The following is a 19,302-nucleotide window of genomic DNA, read 5'->3' as shown; positions in this document are numbered from 1 at the left end:
ATGACGGCTACCGAAGAAACAGAGCCATTGATATCTACAACATCTTCATCTTCTGTTAATAAGATTCAAAGAATCACTTATCGTACAATTTCCTTCGTAAGTACAATATCGTAAGTAAGATACTTATATGATATAATTATCACATTTTGTCAATGCGGTATATCGAGAGATAGCGAATCGATGTAGCGATTGTGACAAATAATTTTTAGTTGGAGCATTTTTGTGTATTTTTTAAAAATTTATTTTACGCGTACATACATATTTTATTCTCGTACTCGTGACAACTCTTTTAAACTCAGCGTAGACGATATTCATGTCTATGGCTTCGATTATCTGATGTAATTAAGTACTTTTCTTTCTTTTAACAAACACCAAAGTTGAGATTCACTCAATATTCGAAAATAATAGAACTTTGGTAAATTAATTTTTAATATTAGAAAATTAAAAAACAATAAATTTCTTGATATTTTTATTCAAAAATTTTGTTTTAAAATTGGCTACAAAGAAATATAAAAATATTCGATAGCTTGTGTGAAACTCTAATGAAAGAGTTTCTTTAGAATTCTATAAGTTTTCAAAACTTTTATAAATTTTATAACTTGTTATTGAAAAATTTTCGGATTTTTTATACGAATTAATTGGAATTACTTCAGAAATGCTGAAAAATATCTGCATTTTTAAAATAATATTCTTTTCTAACGAAAATTTTTCTAAGATTTCTTCATATAATTTTTCGAAATTTCTGTATAATATTTTAGAAAATTTCTTAGACTTTTCATACAAATTGAAACACTTCAGAAATGCTAAAAAAAGTTAATATCTTTTCTAAAATTGTTTATATACGTGAATTCTAAAATTTTTCATTGGACCTTTAATGAAAAATGATGCGATTTCGGTAACCTTATTCTATGTGGCCTAAATATATATAAATTGTAAATTCTAAATATTCTAAGATTTCTCATTCTATCATTTTCGAAGAAAATTTATAAAATCAAAAGAAGTTAAAATCCTTTTTTAGAAATTTTCATAAAATATGAAAAAATTTTAAAAATATGATATAAAAATTTTTTTCCATCAGAGAATACTTTATATACAATGAAAAGAATACTAGTAAAGATGTACATTATTATTTCTCTTCAACAAAATCAGAGAAAAATACGTTTTACAATCATTATAGGAAAATAATGAAGGAAATACATTGCACGACGGAAACTCTGAGAACTCATTTGATCTTAAGCCGATTTCGAGCTTGTCGACAGCCGCAGATTTTAACAATGAAAGTTTTGGCAACAATATTACGTATACGTGGAGCAATGTGAATGTGTATTGCAGCGTGAAAAATGACAGAATTTGGGATCGGCTGATGTTCAAGTCCAGAAAATTCATTGCGCAAAAGCACATATTAAAAGATGGTAAAATAAAATGGAAAAAGCAACTTTTCGTTTATTTTTTATATATTTAACAATTTTACAAAATATATTATTTTAGTCTTTATTTTGTTTTGGAATCATCATTCTAGCATACGGAGTAGCTTATCCCGGTGAACTGCTCGTAATTATGGGTGCGTCAGGCGCAGGCAAGACGACTTTATTGAACGCATTGACGTTTCGTTTAGCAAACGGACTATCTGCATCCGGTCTAATGGCCGTCAATGGCCAAAGGATATCACCAGGCGTTCTTACTTCGAGGATGGCTTATGTGCAACAAGACGATCTGTTTGTTGGCACGCTCACCGTGACAGAACACCTAATGTTCCAAGCGGCAGTGCGAATGGATCGGCAAATCCCTCGTAACCAGAGAATTAAGCGAGTTAATGAAGTCATTAATGAAGTAATTTTTTTTCGTGTTGTCGAATACATCATCAGTTATCCTTATTATATTGCAAGCGAGAAAATTCAAAATTTTTCTCTTGATTTGTTCATACTATTAAATATTAATTACTAAATATTAAATATTAATTATTAAATATTAAATTAATAAACTGAAATTGCCTAATTACGATCGATGTGAAAAGAATAATCAACTTAATTTCTTATGACTTATAAGACTTAAAATTTAGATAATGATTTATTTAGGAAAACTTATAAATTAAAGAACATACGACAGAAAAACATTTTGAGCATGTTTTTAATTTAAAATATGATCTTTTGCAATCAATATATCGCTCTGCTCAAATTTTTAATTTTTGCCATTGAAAGTACTCATCTTTTATAACCGTTTTTAATTGATCTGTCACAGCGGTTTCAATTTACAAAATATCATCGAATTAAAAAAATGTAACTTTACATCTAGTCTTCTCATCTGACTTGTCTTCCCCTGACTACTTAATTCTTGTTTCCGAAACTGTAGTTGAAAAATTAAAGATTTGATATTCCAGAAATCAAGCTGTTGTTACCAAATAATTGAAGACATTTATAAAGAGACTTATTCAATTGATGATGCAAAGATTGAAAAAGAAAATAGATCAGCAATATATTAATTGTAAAGAATTCTATTTTGAATAAAAAACATTCGACATCTTTGACATATTTTTTATTTTATACGATTTTTGTCTCAAAACTTACAATTTGTATTTAATGGCTTCCCTTTTGAAAGTAGCTCGCTCTGTCGAAATGCCGAAACACAGTGATTGGAATACCCGGTAGAAAAAAGGGCCTCTCGGGAGGCGAGATGAAGAGATTGTCTTTCGCTTCCGAAGTACTGACCGATCCTCCATTGATGTTATGCGATGAGCCAACGTCAGGTTTGGATTCCTTTATGGCTCATCAGGTTGTCTCTATTCTGAAAGCATTGGCGGGTGAGTTTGTGCCGATCCTTATTATATAGCAAAGCTATTCTGCATTTAAAAAATTAATAAATAGACAATTCAACAGCACGTGGTAAAACAATCATCGTCACTTTACATCAACCGTCTTCGGAGCTATTCGCTCTGTTTGACAAGATTCTGCTGATGGCCGAGGGAAGAGTCGCCTTTATGGGTACAGCTGCGCAAGCTTGTACTTTCTTCAAGACGTAAGTCCATGGATTGAAAAATTCATTTTTAAGCCGTTTTAAATTCACATTTTGTCGCAGGCTCGGAGCTGCTTGTCCCAGCAATTACAATCCTGCTGACTTCTTCGTGCAAGTGTTAGCTGTGGTACCAGGACGCGAGCAAATTTGTAAATACGCGATCGAAACAACATGCGATACCTTCCGGAGAAGCGAACACGGTGCAAATATCGTTTTGAAGGCTGAGGCCATCCATGGCGAATTCGAAGATACTCTCAGACGGTTCAATCAATCCAAGAATTCCAGCCGATCGGTTTACAAAGCCAGCTGGTGTGAACAATTCCGTGCGGTTCTATGGCGATCCTGGCTATCGGTGATTAAAGAACCGATCCTCATTAAAGTCCGCTTCCTGCAGACTATCGTACGTTTCCCTCCAATATTAAATCTATTTGCAAAATTTAAAAGAAGTTTAAACTATAGAGTTGCATATTGTAATTTGTAAAGATATGTATTTATTTGATTAATAAAATAATTTAATCCTCTTTACGCTCTTTGACATACTACTTATCTGCACAAATAATCGTTGACAAGTACAAAAGATAACAAAGACAATTACGAAAGAACAAATTTAAATTTTCTGCTACAGATGGTCTCGTTGTTGATCGGCATCATTTACTTCGGCCAGCAAATAGATCAGGACGGCGTGATGAACATCAATGGCGCCCTATTTATCTTCCTTACCAATATGACTTTCCAAAATGTTTTCGCAGTCATTAACGTGAGATTTTAAGACGTAATGTACAAATAATTAAATCGTATTTGCAATTCCATGACGAAAATGACATGACTGAAAATAATGAGAAAACTGCAAAATTAGTATTCTATTAATGTGAATTTCACTCTGTAAATTAAATTTAATCTCGGTTTAATTTATTCTTTATCTCTTTCTAATTCTTATTAGAATATCATTATACTTATGTATCCATTTTTATCAATGTAGATTAATTTTAATATCGATTTAATTCTCTCTTATCATCTTTTTCTAATTTTTAAGAAAAGATAAGAAATAAATTAAACTGAGATTAAAATAATCTACTGGCGAAAATAAATATCAGAGAAAAATATCTTTTTCTAGTTTTAATAGTAATTCTAATAATTCAATTAATAATAATTCTTTTACACTTATTGTCCGAAGAAAACATAATGGAAGCATCTATATAGATGACAACTACAAATTTTATATGTAGAATTAATATATAATAATTAAATAAATTATTTTATAGGCATTGCAAATATAAAATAGTTTATTCAACTATGTAATTAATTCTACATAATATAAAAATTGTATAATTGTCATCTATATAGTTGCTATAATCACTATATTTTTCTCTGACTGAATGAATATTGAAAACTAAATATTATTAATTAGAATTACTATTAAAACTAGATATAAATAATTTAAATCAAAACTAAGAAATAGACATAAAAAAATATATATGTGTGTTGCGTACAGGTGTTCTGCGTCGAGTTGCCAATATTTCTTCGCGAACACAAGAACGGTATGTATCGCACTGATGTCTACTTCATCTGCAAGACATTAGCAGAAACGCCGATATTTTTAGTGATACCGATGATCTTCACTACTATAGTTTATCCTATGATTGGTCTTTATCCAGACGTAAAGCACTTCTTCATCGCTACTGCTATAGTAGCTCTTGTAGGCAACGTGTCGACTTCATTCGGTAATCGAAAACTTACGGCAGGTGTATTCAGGATGTTTTTTTCGGAGAGGATTTTTATTAATTTTGTTATTACATAAACGAAAACATTTTGTGATAATGAATCGCTTTTTTGGATACTTTAGTAGTAAAGTTTAAATGTCTTCTTCTCTGATTTCTAATACAAATTCTAACGGAAGTTATTTATATAGTCATAATGGGCAAAAAATATTTTATGACAAGAAATATTACTCAGAATCAAAAATACAGAGGAAGAATGATATTTTTTATAATTAAAAATGAAAAAATAAAAATTTTGGGGCAGTTTAAATCCTCCCAATTCTCTTCCTAAATACATTTATATGAGATAACACTAACATTGTGTTATCTTTTTTATTTAATAATTATTTAAAGTTTTATTTCTCTTGCAGGCTATTTAATATCTTGTATCAGCAATCGCGTATCCGTGGCCCTCTCCGTTGGTCCCCCAGTTATAATTCCATTTTTACTTTTTGGCGGTTTCTTCTTAAACACAGCGTGAGTATCTCACATTATTTCGAACAACAATGATCGAAATGCTGATTAAAATAAACATCGATTTTTCATGTGGAATAGATCCGTACCATCCTACTTCGTATGGTTTTCATATTTATCTTGGTTTCGTTATGGCAACGAGGCACTTTTGATCAACCAGTGGTCAGAGATCGATTCTATAGCATGCACCAGAAGCAATGTGACATGTCCAAAATCGGGACGCACGATTCTTCAAACTTTCAATTTTAAAAAAGAGGACTTTTGGATGGATATTATTTGCTTGTTTGCGCTTATCATCGCGTTCCGCTTTCTGGCATTTTTCGCGCTATTATCAAAAACCTTCCGCTCAAAGTAGTTCTTATATGTATCATCAACAACGATTTGCTCTAATGCTATGTGTACTTTTAATAAACAATTTTAATAAAATTTTTGTATCTTGCACTTGAGTATCTCCGCCATCAAAAAGATATTCACAATAATCAATAACACACTTAATATATACTTATTATTTTGAGAAATTACTGCTTAAAATAAAAATTTACAAATAACTTTTTTACTTAATTTGTCGAAAACTTTCTTGTTATAATATTTTGAGTCGAGAATTTTGAGATATATAAATATTTATACAGCCTGCTTTTGCTGGAAACAATTAATCGAAAATGTCTACTATATAAAATGAAATTGTATATAGAAATAAATAAAATAAAATTTTTTAGGTCACAAGCTGATGTAATTTGTCATTATTTTAACGTTTTTATTATCATTTTGTATTTATTTGACATCAAAATGACAACAAATTACGTTATACAATTAATTACGTTATACAATATATTACAGTTTGCTATCCACATTGTGCATATTATAATTTAACATATTTTTATTATTTTGCTCATCTTATAATAAAATGAAAAATAATATAAAACATTTGAAAGTTCTACAATATTTTTTACACGAAAAATATTAATGGATATTAGATTTTTTATCGAAGTAACCATCCTTGCATTTAATCAGTTTTTTACAATTAATCTAGGAAATGTAACTGCAAGTTAATTTTCTGACGGAAGACTTTTTCATTTATCTTCTAAAATAGTTTACAATTTAGTTTTAGAAAAAAGACTCTATATGACTGAAATTTATTTTTTTTTAATTAAACAATGCATAACATACATAAATCACAACTCTAGGCTAAATATAATATTAATGATAAAATTCATGAAACGTTGGCATTAGCAATGGATTACAACATAAACTTGAACTTTTATGTAATTTTTCACTAAAATATACTTACTTACTTTTAATTACTTAATTTTGTGCAATTTCGAATCTTTGACAGAGTATTTAGTTTGGAAATTTACAAACATAATTATTAATTTATGAATGCCGTTGAAAATATCGATTGACACGCGATAACCACAAAAGGCCACGTAATAAGAACTTGGAAAAAATGTACTTTGACATAACGAAACAACGCGGTATAGCTACCACCTACATGTCGGCCGCATTTCCTGTATCAGAACTGACCACTCTTTCGTTCGCTAGATATTATTACAAACCGGTTATCATACATACCGTGCGACCGCACGTATGATATAGAGATATGACAAACAATCTCGGGAGATCTTCAAGTATGTCGTAGAAAAAGATAAAAAGTAGAACACCGAGATCTATATAGATGATACATTACTTGCGATATTGCTGTCGGTCCGCGAGTTGAAGATTGTGCCGGGATTGTCGGCATTCGGCTGGAAGGAGACAAGGAAGAAATAAGATACAAATGCGAGGAAAAAGGCCGTTATCGTTACTGCTAATGTTAAAAAGCAATGTGCGACAATTCCAATAGCGAAATAAGATCGGCCCGAACTGGCCATTCGTCTCACTTGACGTACGCGTAGGGTTTCGGTTTTCAATTACCACAAGTCGCCTGTGAGTCACGAACATTTATTACAATGAAGAGGGTATTTTTTGGAAGCGGGAAAAAGTCTCGGATGTCTATGCGCTTACTTTACGCATCCGCGAATCGGCGAACGAAATCGATTCGTAAGTGTTAAATTATTGCATAGCTATTCAATCATTGTTCACACGTGCCGACTCTGCAATAATTTCACATTTTTAATAATAATTTAATGTATCGTGATCATTAATATTAATATTTAATGAGAAAAGATAAAATATGTGTATTCGTATCTCTATAATATAAGCTTTTTACGATCGATAAACTTGGACGAGTCTTTCTAATATTGGTATTATATTGCGTTAGTACACGCGTAATGTTCGGTTGAAAAGAAGAGCGAAGAAGGGAAATGAACACAGGCGAAGTGCATCAAGTGTATCGAATGGTAGGCCAGTTACTCGCGCTGACGAGAAGCAAACGCGACGTCTGCAAAAGTTGTGCTTTTATAGTGTCAATCTTCATTTCGCAACATCACATCTTATCGATTTCTCATCCTTCTACAGTCACGTGTAACGTTCTACAATTATTTGCACAAATCATTGTGCATTAATGATTACATCCTATTATTATCAGGATTACGTAGATCAATCAAGGTAATTTATTTATGCCGTATCATATCTTATTAAATATAACATAGTCCAAAAATTAGATTTACAGATACCTTGTGAAAATTTTTCTTAAAATTCTTATATATATTATTTTTAGAATTTTTATATAAATTTCTCAGAATTTTTTATAATTTCTATATAATTCTTTTAGATTTGTCGGATTTTTTTTTTATACAAATCAAAATGCGTACCAGAAATGTTGAGAAAGTCGCTACATCTTTATAGAATTCTAAAATATTTTAAGATTTCTCATTATGTAAAAAATTTCCAAGAAAAAACTTACAAACTCTAGAAAAGTTTAAAAAGTATTTTTTTTTAATCTTCAGAAATTTAATGTATTAAAAATATTATAAGAATTTTTTCACCAAAGCAAGATTAATTCAATCTTATAAAGACTTATCTTATTAAGCTTTGAAGATATTTCGGGTGAAAATTTTTCTTAAAATTTTTCATATAATTTTTTAGAATCTACTTTTAAAAAATTTCTTGAATAATTTATCAAAAAATTTCTCAGATTTTTCATATGAATTGTAATATTTTTTTTAATTCTAAGAAAATCTACATTTCTTTTCGAGAATCTTTATATATACAAATTCTGAAATATAATTCTAAGATTTTGTTTCTAAAAGTTATTTTTATCAAATTAATAAAAAATAAATATATATTTTTATATATCGCTCTATATATTTAAATTTTTTATAATTTTAATATCATTTTACATTTTTGACACAATAAAAACACTTCATTAATTGCATGAAAATAATTTATTCCGTTAACAAAATATACAATACTAAACAACATGTCACAAATAAAGTGATAAATTTAGTCAACTTATAGCAATACAGAGAGCGGAATCCATAAACGTTGCTCAAGATTCGAGATGATCTCTAAACTAGTGCTTGAAATGTCTTAAGAAAACTATGAATTCCGGCTAAAGTGTTGCTTTAAAGGAGTTATATGATCATATTTAATACTGATAATGTCATAGAACAAACAAAGATAGGAATTTTAGGTATATTAAATATAGCTGAATAATTATTAGAAATGTATGACATGTCACTATCTGTGTATCTTGTCACGATTTTAATCTGCTATATTTGAAATTTTTTGGAATTTATTATCATGTTTGGAGATTATTTTTCGCTTTTGCGATTATCATAAGACAAAAATGTTTCTAAAATATACTTCTCTAAAGAAAACAATTGAGAAAAAAACCAGATAAAATTTATTTGTTTTCTTATCAAATCTAGAACATAATGGATGTTAAACTTAATGTATCTCAACGTAGAATGTATCAAGAAGGAACGATGCTTTCTTGGCAAAACTTATCTATTTATGCGATGGACCAGAACCGACGCACTATAAGCAAACAGCTCATCAACAACGGTATTTAAACAAAATATATTATTTCACATGTAACATAAAACGGTGATGACATCTGTCGCACTTTCAGTTCGAGGTGTGGTACGGCCTGGTGAACTTACTGCGATCTTAGGCAGCAGGTAAATTATCCGTAATCAATGCACAATTAATACAGATCAATTAATGTTCGTAATCAAATTAATAAATAGTAAAACCCAGGTCAATACATTAAACGAGCTATAGTTAGGTATATATTAAATAATATTTATTAATCACAAATTATAATTTTCCAACGATAAGTTTCAACGGTACGTTTCAACTATATTTAGTCCTCATCAGCCGCAGAAATACATAAATACCAAATATATTAGGTGTACAATTTTGCTTCCGCCGTTTTTTTTCCGAAATTCGAGGCTTTATTGTAAAAAACTGGTTATACATTTATGATTCAAAGTATTGTCCATCTTTCTGGCCACTACTTTCTCCCATCTTTCGGGTAGCGTACGAATCCCGCGTCGAAAAAATTGGTCATCTTTTGAGGCTATCCACGAATCGATCCAATTTTTTACTTCTTCATAAGACCGGAAGTGCTGGTCAGCCAGGCCGTGTGTCATTGATCGAAACAAGTGATAGTCAGAGGGAGCAACGTCTGGAGAATACGGCGGGTGGGGTAGGACTTCCCATTTCAACGTTTCCAAGTATGTCTTGACCACTTTCGCAATGGGGTCGAGCATTGTCACGCTGCAAAATCACTTTATCATGTCTCTCGTTGTATTGCGGCCGTTTGTCTTTCAATGCTCGGCTCAAACGCATCAATTGCGTTTAATACCGATCGCCTGTGATTGTTTCAGTCGGTTTTAACAGTTCATAATACACTATGCCGAGCTGGTCCCACCAAATACAGAGCATGACCTTGGAGTCGTGAATATTTGGTTCGGCCGTCGACGTGGAAGCATGGCCGGGAACTCCCCATGATTTTCTGCGCTTGGGATTATCGTAATGAACCCATTTTTCGTCCTCACAATGCGATGCAGAAATCCCTTCCATCTTTGTCTTTCAAGCAGCTGTTCACAAGCAAATAAATGCCGTTCAACATCTCTCGGCTTCAATTCGTACGGCACCCAATTTCCTTGCTTCTGAATCATTCTCAAGGCTTTGAGGCATTTTAAAATGGCTTGTTGAGTCACTCCCAATGATCGTGCCAATTCTTCTTGATTTTGACACGAGTCTTGCTTAAGTAATGCCTCCAATTCTGCATCTTCGAAAACCTTCTCTCTTCCACCGCTATGTCGGTCTTCGACGTCAAAATCACCGTTCTTGAAGCGTTGAAACCACTCACGACACGTTCTTTCACTAATAGCGGCCTCACCGTAGTAGTAAGTATTTGAGAGCATTCGATGATCCTCAGCCGCAGATTTCTTCATATTGAAGCAAAAAATTAAAACCTCTCGCAAATGATGAGAATTTGGCTCGTAAACTGACATTTTCAATCGAGAATAACTTTATGATGCAGACACAAATCGACTAATGTTTCTATGGGGTTATGTTGACAGATGCCCAAGTTTATTGTATGATCTTGATGACGTCTATGATCTATTTATTTTGACCACCACTTACCGCTAAAGCCATCTATAGGAAAACAGAGGAAGCAAAGTTGTACACCTAATACTATGGTATCTAATTATATTAACATATTATAAGAATCATCTCACATTCGAGTTACAATAAATAATATAATAGATTTCTAAGAATCATCTCACCTTCGTATTACAAAGGATATATCGCAATCATATCATATGTAATCAAACTTGATAAAAATAAATAATGTAGTGAAGAGTCATGATTCCGAATCAATTCATCGGTTAATAGCGAGAAAGAGTAGTCAGTATAAATAAATAAATAAATGAATAAATTACATCATATTAATGATGTAGCTTGATGTCATATACAATAAATGATATAAAAAAGATTGTATGTATGTCCTTAATAATATTGTGATAGATAAACTAAATAAAATAAATTATCGTTAAAATTGAAACTATGAAGACATTAAATAGTTTGTAACTTAAAAACTATCTTTAACAATAAAATATATGGTAAACCGATAATAAATTAACTTTATGTACGTGTATATATAAAAATTTCATTAGAATAAAAGCACACCGCGAAACATAAATAACAAATGCTTTAAATTTATAATGTCAATTAACAAAATTAAATAATTATCAAGGAATAAAGAATAAAAGTTATGCGATACTTACAATAATATTAGGTATGGGAAAAAGTTCATGGTTTTTTTAATGCTATCTAACGGGAAAAACGCCACGAACTTTTTCCCATATGAAGGTAAATACAAATTATATAAAGGGTCTTTCAATAAGGACGCTCGATTTTTAAATGTAAATAAAATAAGTTGTGTGTGAGATATTCACTCAATTTTTTTTATTTGAAAGAATATTTTATGGCATTAAGTATGGAATATAATGTCGCTCAAATCTGCCGCGGCTTCGCTTGATGACACGTATTCGGGTGGTCCAATTTTCGATGACTTTCTCGCATAAATCTGGCATAAATCTGGCTGAATTTGCTGGATGGCGTTTGTTATGTTGACTTTGAGAGCATCAATTGTTTGCGATTTATTCGTACAGATTTGCGATTTAAGATAGCCTCAAAGGAAGAAGTCTAATTCTAAAGGCGTTAAATCGCACGATCTCGGTGGCCAGTTCACGTCGCCGCCGCGCGAAATAACAATGCCCTCAAATCGCTCGTGCAGAATGTCCATCGTGGCATGCGGTGTGTGTACATAGCGCCATCCTGTTGGAACCACATGTTATCGGTATCCATATCATCCATTTTAGGCCACAAGAAGTTACTTATCATTGATCTGTAGCGTTCACCGTTGACGGTTATGGCAATGCCTGCTTCGTCTTGGAAGAAGTACGGATCAATGATTCCGCCAGACCAAAATCCACACCAAACAGTGACTTTCTCGGGATGCATTTGGAGCTGGTGTATCTCGCGGATTGGTATCGTCCCAAATTCGACAATTTTGCTTGTTCACATATCCATTCATCCAAAAATGGGCCTCATCGTTAAAGATAATTTGTTTGGCGAAATTTGGATTAACAATTCCAATTGCTCCAGAATCCAATCAGCGAACACACGGCGTCTATGGTCGTTTACCTTAAATTCCTCAGGAAGGGTCAGGAACTTAACTTGAATTTTAGGAGTGCAGACCCAAGTCCCGACGCAAAATTCACCAAGTTAAAGTCGCAGAAAGGCCAAGTTCTTGTGAACGACGAGAATTGATCGCCTCGGGTTTTCCCGTACACTCTCACGCACAGCAGCAATGTTATCAGCAGACTTGCGTTTCAGCGACATATTGATGTTGGCTGATTTATCGAACCGGTTGACTCGAATTTGGCCACCAAACGTCGAATAATCGATTCGGCAGGATGGTTGTGGCGAGGATAAAAATCACGTAATGCGCGGAATGTTTCTCGAACGGAGCACTGATTCTGATAATAAAATTTTATGATTTGCATACGTTGCTCAACATTATGAGCTTCCATGGTGATTTGCCATACACTACTAAACAATTCACAACCAATTTGACAGATGTCACTTTAACAACATGGCTACTATGATCTAATAAATTTCGAGCGTCCCTATTGAAAGACCCTATATAATGACAAGTTAATATTAATTTCCAAAGCATTCGTGAAACGCTATTGCATTATTCAATTCTTATTTAATGAACGATATAGAATTAGACATAATAATGCTTTAATGCTCTCACCGAATATAGCTCAAGAATATAATGTGCTCTTAACTTAAGTTTTACATAGAATAATAAAAAATTGTACTTGTCAAGAAAATTTCATTTAAGCCATGTTTCGATATATGTAGCAGTATTAAAAATCTAGAGAAAACTAGAAGGGAGAGAGGGAGAGAAGGAGGGAGGAATAAATGTAACATGAGACAAAAGTAACACATGTTATAAAAAAAATACCAATTGACCAATAATTATCACTTTCCATCTTTATATATCAATTATATTCTTCCTTCAGTTACTGAAATATTACAATATGTATAAACAAGCGAGTTTTAATTCTACTGTTTTATTGAAATATTACATCGAAAATAAGTTTTTAGTATCAGTTTCAATTATACTTTTAATTATATTAAGGATCATGATCTTGATAACATATATTAAGGTTAAAATCATCTGGGCTAACTCTATTGATATATTTACAAAAAAAATTTAATTTATTAGTTATAAAGATAAAAATTTTAAAAATTTGTTTATACTTATAATTAAGTACTCTTATAATCATTCTATTTTTATTTTAACCCTTACTACATACTTTTGAGTCATTCGTGTTCTGCGCATTTTTTTTCTTTGAAATCTAAGAGCACTTGGTCAAATACTCTCTTCTATTCTTAAAAAAAATTTGGCATTTAGAGAACAAGTTTTGTGCATTGACTCCAATTTGTATACCTCATTGCGTGCATCCTTTAACTAAAATAATTCCGAAGTTCACTTCTGGGTAAACACAAATGATCTATCGTGTGTACATTTTTTTTAACAAAAAAAATTTTTTTTTTCTATTTTCAACTAGTTCTTGTATTGCGAGAATATTCGCGAATTATTAAAAAAAATTTAACCTTAGAATTAGCCTATAGTAAACATGGCACCCTGTTAAATATTGTCTGTAATATTATATATTATGTTATCTGTAATGTTATAAAAAACATTTTCCTAATAAATTATAAGTTTTTTAACACACAGCAATAATAAAATACATTGTTTAAAATGTAAATGCAATTACAATATCTTCAATGTATAACCATTCATATATATTAAAAAAACATTTTCAAGTTACTAAATAATTAAATTTTTTTGACAGGCATATTAAACTATTTTTTCCTTTTATAGTGTGGAATGTCTTTAAGATATTGAAACAATTTTTCTTTTAAACTTTTTGTTTCAGAATTTTATATTTTTGTATGCAATTTTTCTCATTTTGTTAACTATATTTAGTTATAACAATTTATATACAATTTATTATAAATATACACATCTCAGTTTTTGCCTTGCTACACACAATGGGTCTTTCGTGTTCTAGATTAATTTTTATTACTTTTACAAGTGTAAAAAAATTATTAAGTGATTTTTATGTATATTTTGACAACTTTACAAATACTTTCTAAAGCTGTCAAAATATGCATAAATATAATACATAAATATAATACATAAAAATCGCTTAATAATTTTTTTACACTTATAAAAGTGATAAAAATTAATCTAGGAATTCTAAACACGAAAGATCTATTGTGTGTAGCAAGGCTATCAAAAATTGAGATGTGTACTAAAGGTTAAACATTTTTTCTATTTTTTATAGTTTCAAGGATATTTTTGCTTCAAAAGAAAAAACTGATTTTTTTTCTAAGAGATGTTTCACTCCTTAAAAATGTGACATCAAAAAATTCATGTCTCTTATTATTTTTGTCTATAAAACAACAAATTAAAAATTTATTAAAATTGTAGAAGAATATTTAGGAAATATTTGAGGGGAATATCTTTTCCCTTGGAAGATAAATAAATAAAATACATGTTAATTAACATATCATATATGTTAATGTTACTGAAAAAATATATATTTCCATATGTAATTTGCTTACAAATTGTGTCAGTGTTACACCTGCGTTAACTTTTTACATAATATTTGTATTATTTTTTAACATATTCTGCATCTTGTATTAAATTAAAAAATTGGGATTCGTGAAATGTGTTAAATTTAACACAAATTTCCCAACTGTGTAGCGGTGCTGGAAAAAGCTCGCTGATGACAGCATTGGCATTTCGCGCAGAATGTAGGTAGAATTCTCATATAATTGAATCTTTAAAGAAGACGAAGATATTCGAAACTTGTTTTTTACTTGGATTGGCAGCCGGCGTTGTGGTGCATGGCGATGTTCGCATCAATGGCATACCAGCCGACTCTTCATATATGAGACGTCATAGTGGCTTTATGCATCAGGAAGATATGTTTATCGAGACGATGACGGTACTCGAGCACATTTGGTTTATGGTGAGATAATTAAATCCAATATATATAACTTAGTACCTAATATGGCCTACTTGTTGTTTGTAGATACTCAGCCAAACATCAATTTACATAATATAACGACCTGTTAATTATAATTTCCCAATGTGACTTTAATATAACTCACGTTTTATATTTTAATTGTATCGTTGAGTGAGAAATTACAGTTAACAGAGGTACGTTACATATATAACTAGTTGCATGGAATTTGCTGAGATTTATGGATAGTTAGAATAAAATCATCCAAGAGTACGCACTCTTAAGAATTTGCATTGAATTTTAAGATGTAACTATAACAGGCTTTTTTACAATAAGTTATTATCAAAACTTTAAATCTTAAGTCATAAAAAATTGATAAATCATAATCGATTGTGCTTACATATATATAATTCTCACATATAACTGTGACTAGTCTAATTTCTTAAGGCTTAAGACTTAAAGCTTAGATAATGGTTTATTGTAGAAATCCTATTACACAGCAACTACAACTCACATAGAACGTACTTTTTTAGTTAGCTAATCTGTGTATAAAAGTATTTAAAAATTCTTAATGCTTAAATAGACCATATATTGGTACGTTTACTTTAAAACTTCAAATCCAAACATTACGCGCGCTATATCTTTATATCTTTAACAATTTATCAGGCCAGAATGAAATTAGACGGGAGAATTCATTCCTCGGACATTCGTCTCAGGATCAATCGTTTGCTGAGAGACGTCGGTCTGATTGATAGATCTGATACTCGCATCGGTGACGGTGACAATGGTAAGATTCTGTCAGGTGGAGAAAAGAAAAGACTTGCCTTCGCCACTGAGGTGCGTATCCGCGTGTAATTCTAGTCTTTAGTAAGCTTTGTGTAAATTTCCGGTTTTCCTTCCAGCTATTGACGGACCCCGAAATACTGTTCCTAGACGAGCCAACAACCGGATTGGACGCACATTCGGCTAGTATCCTCGTATCGCACATGATCTCTTTCGCATTGCGTAATCACACGGTTTTGTGCACTATACACCAACCAAGTTCCACTATCTTCGATAGCTTCCATCGTATAATCTTTTTAGCTGACGGTAGAGTGGCATTTGCTGGTACCAGTACGCAAGCAATACAATTTTTCTCCAGGTATACATTTCATCGTTCGGACATGAAGTAGAGAAAATCTTAATTTTATTGACAATAAATTGGTATGTAGAATATACAATATTAGACTTCCTATAAAAGAATCTAGCCACGAATGATTTTGTCAAAATTCTACAGAGAAAGGTGTAGCTGTATACTTTCTCCTTGTACTATCTCACTCTAACTGTCTCACTTCATCTTAATTAAAGTATATAAAGGGAAAATATATATATATAATGTCGGAGTTATAGAGTATTGAAGTAAAAAAACATCGTAATACATTGTTTTAATTAATGTTTGTTATTCTATTTAATGCCCTGCCGGAAAAATTTTACGAAAAACTACATAGATTAAGACAAGATCTTAGAAATTCTTAGTTTTTCGTAAATGTTCGTAATGTAACATAAAGTGATGTTGTTTGTTTGAAAAAACAAGAAATCCTTTGCTTTTTAACATCTCTCTGATGAAAATAAAACGTAAAGCGAGTGTCAATAAAACGTTAATGGGAGTGTAAAGAAAGCGTAAGGAGGAAGTAACAGAAACATAAATGAAACCCGTAAGAAGCGAAAATTGGAACATAGAACGTAAAGGAAGCGTCAACTAAACGTTAAAGAAACATAAATAAAAGTATAGATAAGTTCTTCGGCAAGCACAAATAGAATGTTTGTTGAATGTAAACAGAGCGTAATTAGGCACTCTAGAGAACGTAGACGGAGCATCGTCGAGTTCTTAGAACGTGAATGAAATGTAATTGAGGTCCTTGGTAAGCAAATAATATTTTAAAATATATTTCATTTATTCGGTAAACATCTAAAAAGAATATATTATGCTCTCTTCTTGGAGCCCTAGGGTCTCACTTTAAAAAATTATTTCATTAGAATATAACTGAAAAATCTTTCAATGCTACATCTTTATCCTAGTCTGTGCGGTTTTTTAAAGTTCAAGAAGTTAATTCTCGTTAAGTCCCTCTGGTAGCGGTGCCGCGTACTACTCAACGACGCTTCGTTTTAAAATAAATTTTTTTATTTCTATATCCTAGAAGCATAACGTATTTGATTGCTCCGTGTACTTTTTGCCGAACGTTTAGGAAGCGTAAACGAAGTACTAATAATGAATGAAGTGTTTTAAGAAGTATATCAGTACGCTCCATGTATTCTTTGCGGAGTGTTGAAGAACGTATGAGAAATGTTAATAAAAAAAAAAATTTTTTAACATGTGGAAAATATGACAGATGTGTTTTGGGTACACTTTATGGAGCGTTTGGGGAGAGTTCGTGGAGCGTATATGAATATTCAAAACCACTAAGAGTCAATGGAAAGTCAATGAAGTGTTTAAGAAGCGTTAAAATTCTTTGTTCACACTTTGACGTTTCGACAAGATTTACATTTTCATTAGAGACTTTATGTTCCACTACGAAAAATTAATTTCTAAGACAAACAAACCCTACTTTACATCCTACAAATAACTAGAAAAAATTAAAAATTTCTAAAATCTTGTCTCAATCTATGTAGTTTTTCTGTACTTTTTCGTAAACAGTTTTTTTCTTCCAAGGTGCTTTACAAAAAATTTCTTCATCAACATCAACACACTTTCTAGCACGAATTAATAAATTGTTTCGGACTTTTTGAAAAATATTTAAAGTTTCACGGGTAATATCAGTAATATTAAATATCATTTTCCGTAATTGTTCTGAATTCTGAATCTCATTTTGAGAACGAATGATCTAGAAAAATCTAGTGATAGTCTATCAAAATAAGATTCAGGAATCAAAACAATAGAATAAAAAACATTAAACAACATTTATTTCGATTCATGTTTTCTTATTTTAATAACTCCATAACTCTTAACTCGAAACCGTTTGAAATTGGACATATGTTTATTAGACTTGTTTTCATATGCTGAAGTCGCTGTAGCAGTTTTGAGCACTATGTGAAGGGACATCCTATATATTATATAAATTCTGAAATATTCTGAAATTCTCATTTTATAATTTTCAAAGAAAACTTATAAAAGCTGAAGAAATTTAAAACGTATTTTTCAGAAATATACATACATTTAAAATATTACAAATTTATAAAAATATTGTGATGATATGAGAATTTTTTTTACCAGACATTCTTTGAAAGAAGCTACATTCTGAATATATTAGATTAAATCATTCACTGTCATTACCATTGTCACCCATAGTCAAGGTTACGAGTGTCCATGCAATTATAATCCGGCCGATTTCCTGATGGCGACTCTAGCAATCGCACCCAGCGGTTCGGACGGTAGCGGAAAAATTGCACAAAAGATTTGCGACGCATTTCTCACGAGCGAAGCATGCAACGAGATCGATGTTATATTACAACGGGAATTCGATACTGCTTGTTTACAGCGTCACGTAAGTAGAATTGTTACGTAGACAAATATTAATGATTGATTTAAAAGAAATCACACAGAAATTCATCCTTTTATTTCAGACCGGAGAAAATAGTCGCGAAACGCGAGCTTTGTGAGTATCTCATATTAAAAAAAATTCATTAACAGTGCAAATATATCAAAAGTATTTAAAACCTGTATTCACAATTTACTATTTCAAGACTTAAATAATATTTAAATATTAATATAAGTCTGTGATTGGTTTATATCCTAAGACTGTAATTAAGATATGTACGTTTTAAATGTAAGAATGGATATGAATATCTCTTAAAATAAAGCCTAAACTCTGACAAAATCGTTTTATCATTTATATTTTAAAATGTGGCACATCGCCCTGTGTGTCAATATCATACGCACTCATATATATATATATATATATATATATATATATATATACTATAATATATACTATTACTAGTATACTAACTATATTTAATTTAGTATATCTAGTATAATAATTACTATAAGGTACTACAGAGTAGTAGATACGTAA

The 19,302-nt window shown here is 31.0% G+C and overlaps 2 protein-coding genes across 2 annotated transcripts in view; both read left to right on the top strand.

The window, feature by feature from the left end:
• Positions 1-5,595, top strand: LOC105620082 (protein white). The gene is made up of 10 exons (XM_012201590.1): positions 1-96; positions 1,178-1,412; positions 1,520-1,830; positions 2,599-2,797; positions 2,874-3,012; positions 3,073-3,409; positions 3,635-3,766; positions 4,502-4,730; positions 5,138-5,243; positions 5,322-5,595. The coding sequence occupies exons 1-10, from the start codon at positions 1-3 to the stop codon at positions 5,593-5,595; spliced, it is 2,058 nt and encodes a 685-aa protein (XP_012056980.1).
• A 3,460-nt stretch (positions 5,596-9,055) lies between these two features.
• Positions 9,056-19,302, top strand: part of LOC105620081 (protein scarlet) — a 12,887-nt gene continuing 2,640 nt past the window's right edge. Inside the window, exons 1-8 of the mRNA XM_012201589.1 lie at positions 9,056-9,185; positions 9,253-9,301; positions 14,989-15,038; positions 15,117-15,256; positions 15,917-16,087; positions 16,153-16,391; positions 18,576-18,771; positions 18,851-18,882. Of these exons, the coding sequence (XP_012056979.1) occupies positions 9,056-9,185; positions 9,253-9,301; positions 14,989-15,038; positions 15,117-15,256; positions 15,917-16,087; positions 16,153-16,391; positions 18,576-18,771; positions 18,851-18,882 (1,007 nt within the window). The remainder of the gene's footprint in view (positions 9,186-9,252; positions 9,302-14,988; positions 15,039-15,116; positions 15,257-15,916; positions 16,088-16,152; positions 16,392-18,575; positions 18,772-18,850; positions 18,883-19,302) is intronic.

Source organism: Atta cephalotes (genome assembly GCF_000143395.1).
Source record: "Atta cephalotes unplaced genomic scaffold scaffold00024, whole genome shotgun sequence".
NCBI classification, from domain to species: domain Eukaryota; kingdom Metazoa; phylum Arthropoda; class Insecta; order Hymenoptera; family Formicidae; genus Atta; species Atta cephalotes.
The sequence above is the reverse complement of the archived record's forward strand: the minus strand, read 5'-3'. Positions and strand labels throughout refer to the sequence as shown.